The 3,728-nt window shown below is 44.6% G+C and overlaps 1 protein-coding gene across 1 annotated transcript; it reads right to left on the bottom strand.

Moving 5' to 3' along the window:
* Positions 1-940: 940 nt before the first annotated feature.
* LOC115400459 (ras-related protein Rap-2b) lies at positions 941-3,440 on the bottom strand. The gene is made up of 2 exons (XM_030108327.1): positions 2,530-3,440; positions 941-2,004 (listed from the first exon to the last, which is right to left on the bottom strand). Exon 1 carries the CDS (start codon positions 3,133-3,135, stop codon positions 2,584-2,586), a length of 552 nt encoding a protein of 183 aa, XP_029964187.1. The 5' UTR covers positions 3,136-3,440; the 3' UTR covers positions 941-2,004; positions 2,530-2,583.
* Positions 3,441-3,728: the final 288 nt, after the last annotated feature.

The raw sequence follows: 3,728 nt of genomic DNA, 5'->3' as shown, positions 1-3,728 counted from the left end.
AACAGGAACAGAACGAGAGGCCCACTCAGTCGTACCCACCTCTCCACATCACACCACAGCACCCACACACAAGCTGCAGCCAGGCCGGAGCTCTGAGCTGAAACACTGCTACACCCACACATTTAAAAGAGACATTTCCCTGGAGCTGCATTTGCCAGGCTCGGTCTGTTAATGCACGTGAAGTTGCTGAGTAGATAGTTGTGCGTTTATCTTATTGTGTTGCTGACTACAGTAAGGGATCATCAAGGCGGCAGGAATGACTCCACAATTACATTTACATGAACACAATCTGCTAAAAGGGCATCGCATTCACTGTACAGCTGAAAATTAACCGTACTCACTAGCGTCACAGCAGAACGCCGAAACAAACAACACACTTTCCGTCTCAAACTAATCACAACATACACACACCTCGGTCTGCTCTCTCTTCATTCTTTGATGTTGCATCATAGTGGTCAGAACATCGACCACATCCTAAACACAGCAGCACTAAAAAGCCGAGCCGGTCAGAAGAAGTGAGATCAAACAGAGAGCAATGAAACAGTAGCTTCTAGCAATCCAAGGAAAGAATGTTGGTGAACTGCTCAGTAGATTTGTCAGAAACAAAAAGCAGCAACAAACTGTGTCGTCATGTGAAGCTATTCTGTTAGCATGTGGGCCACCACACATCTTCAAAACAACTTTTGTAAACTTTGTCTTTGTTAACATTAACCTGCGGTCGACTACGCAAAATCAACACTTTCGTCTTTTTCTGAACTAATCATTTTTGCTGTGTATATTTCTGCAAACCCACTGAAAGCAAATTACTGACTACAAGAATGTGTTGAAGAAAGCAGACGTAAACAAAATGAAAACACAACCTGGAATTGTTTTTTAGAAAATGCAATTTGTATTAAAAGTCTTGTTTTGTTTTGTTTTTTTGTTGTTGTTGTTTCTTTTAAAACAGACAGCCCACAGTTAAATAGCTGATCTGGAATTAAACTTACAATCAGGTTAGATTTGTCAACAGTACATCATCACATTTCCTGTTAAAAACAATGAAATAAACAGAAGAAACAGAATTCCTTTTGATTTATCTGGTCTGGAAGGTAAGAGTTGTTGTGTTGTTATCATGTCTAAGGGGTGGGGGATCCAGTACCTGTGCATTTCAAGATTAAGGTTTGGCCAGTAGGAGCAGACATTGCGAAAGAGAACACCTTAGACTTCAAAAAAAGGCCAAAGGAAAACATACAGAAAACCGCGGTTCCATTAACAAAAAAAAAAAAAAAAAACTAGTGAAGTTATTTTTCTTTCTTTCAGCCTCCACCTTTGCAAGATTATCCAGAAGAGGAGTTCCTTAGTTTTTGGATTGCCTTGTCGAAGGGTTGTTTTGGTGATACGTGTAGGTTGGCACTAAATCTGAACAGCTGATTTGTTTTGGAAAGGCACTCGACACAAGGGCGATCAGGACAGCGTCCCCATGTCACTTCAGTTAGGGTCCTCTCAGACGCTGAAGAAAAAAAGTGGCACTCAACACGTTAATGCCACTTCCGGATATGTGGTATCGATTTCTTCTGACTTCGGAAAAAATAGGATCTGGAGTGTTGTGGAGCGTTACTCCGAACTGGGTTCAAATCGTAACCTGGCCCAGACTGTGCAGTCATTTACCAAAATATACTCTCTCTTTGTCTTCTTCTTATACAGAAATATCCATTTATGAGTTCCTCTAGGTGTAACTCTCCATTTCTTTTCCATTGGCAGCACAGTTGTGACTGGTGAGAGGTCTGCTGCTGAAACTCTGGATCTGACGCTAGTGTTGACATCAATGGTGGACACCGATCGTGCAGCACAGATACTCCAACCCAGCAGAATTCCTGAAGAGTGGACCCCTCCCTCTGTCTCAGTTGCTCCCCTCCTCCTCCTCCTCCTCCTCTCGTCCCCCTGCAGCATTCCTCTCGTCATTTTCCTCCAAGGCCAGGGTGAGACACGAAGAAGAGCTCAACAGTACAGACTTGCTGCAACACACTGCCACAAATATGAAAGGAGACAGGTTATAAATAGGCAAATATACACAAAATAAATACATATAAAAAACACATTGTTTGTGTGGGTGATTTATGAGCTTGGCTCAATAGAGGCTACCAATCCTCCGATCCCCAACTATGAACCGCTGGAATTTTTCAACTTTTGTTAACCTTCACAATGCAGATGAATAGATTCAACCACTAAGTTTGTAATTAACTCGGTCAAAGCCTGCCCCTCCAGTTCAGCTCATGAGTCACACACTTCCCCAATCTGGCACTGGAAAACAAAAACAGCACAAGTGTCCTTTTGTTGGCTTCCAGTGGAAACTAATACCAAGTTTAAGAGATCAAGAAGTAAAGATAAACTTTCACATGAACCCTACTCTGTACCTAATTGAAACATGTGATAATAAATGATATGATCACTAAGGTCACTAGTTTACAAGTGTCATCAGGAAGATAAAAAAAAAAAAAAAACATCAGTAATGTCAGCTGTAGATTTTCAGTGTGTTATGTGCCAACTTACCATTGCAAACATAAAACCGAGCAAAGAATAAAACTTGATGATTGTCCTTTTTCCTTAAAGAATAACACAAGACGAGCAGCACTGGTCGTCGCCATTTGGTGTTGAGGCATAGTTCATCTGTCGGACTATCTCTGCAAACAGTTCATCCACAGACGTTTTATTTTTGGCTGAAGTTTCCATGAACGGGCAGTTCCAGTCCTCCGCCAGAGCCTTCCCCTCGCCGGACGAGACCTCCCTTTCCCCCTCCAGGTCCACTTTGTTGCCCACCAGAATCATCGGCACTCTCTCGTACCGTTTCACCCGGATGATCTGGTCCCTCATGGGTTTGATATCCTGGAAGCTCTGCTGGTTCACCAGGCTGTAGACCAGGATGAAGCCCTGCCCGTTCTTGATGTACAGGTCGCGCATAGAGGCGAACTGCTCGGTCCCCGCCGTGTCCAGGATCTCCAGCACGGACGGAGACGAGTCCACCTCGATCTCCTTCCTGTAGAAATCCTCTATCGTGGGGTCGTACTTCTCGATGAAAGAGCCCGTCACGAACTGGACGGTCAGCGCGGATTTACCGACTCCGCCGGACCCGAGAACCACTACTTTGTACTCTCTCATGGTTCCCCGCACAGCCGACAGTCCTGCTTCCTCTCCGCTCTGCGCCCGTTAGCCGCCCTGCTGGCTTTCAAACCGATTGCCGCTGCGCCTCCGCCGGCAGTTTTGTACGGGCTCCGGTCGGTGGAAACGGGGCGTGGCCGCGCGCTAACGCCGCTCGGGGAGAGAATGGGGTGGACTCGGACCCTCGCTCAGCATTTGTAAAGTGGCATTTTGAGGTCCCGACGACGGCGCAGCCGGTTCTTGAACGAGCTTCCCCCGTTTTCGTTCAAGTAGCCACGGTGAGTCCGCTGCTCTCCTCGGTACAGTCAAAGCAGGCATAACGGCGAAGAAGCACTTCCGGTGTGAACTTTCAAAACAAAAGCTCACGGGACGCAGCAGAATTACCACTGCTATTATGATCTACAACTACTACTAATATATTAACAATTACAACAATAATAGTGATCTATTGTTAGTGATCCATATGTTACTAATATTTTAATATTGTACTGACCTCATGCCTGTCGATCTGTTTATTCTTGTAATCACTGTATACATTGTTTTAGAATGGTGCCAATGTTATCATTCTATTCAGTTTAGTGATACTTTAAGTT

The sequence above is a fragment of the Salarias fasciatus genome, chromosome 14 (genome assembly GCF_902148845.1).
Source record: "Salarias fasciatus chromosome 14, fSalaFa1.1, whole genome shotgun sequence".
Classification (NCBI taxonomy): Eukaryota; Metazoa; Chordata; class Actinopteri; order Blenniiformes; family Blenniidae; genus Salarias; species Salarias fasciatus.
The sequence above is the reverse complement of the archived record's forward strand: the minus strand, read 5'-3'. Positions and strand labels throughout refer to the sequence as shown.

Bases quoted from the DNA above. Each gene is read 5' to 3' on its own strand.
- LOC115400459 (XM_030108327.1), bottom strand. From the start codon at position 3,135: ATGAGAGAGTACAAAGTAGTGGTTCTCGGGTCCGGCGGAGTCGGTAAA.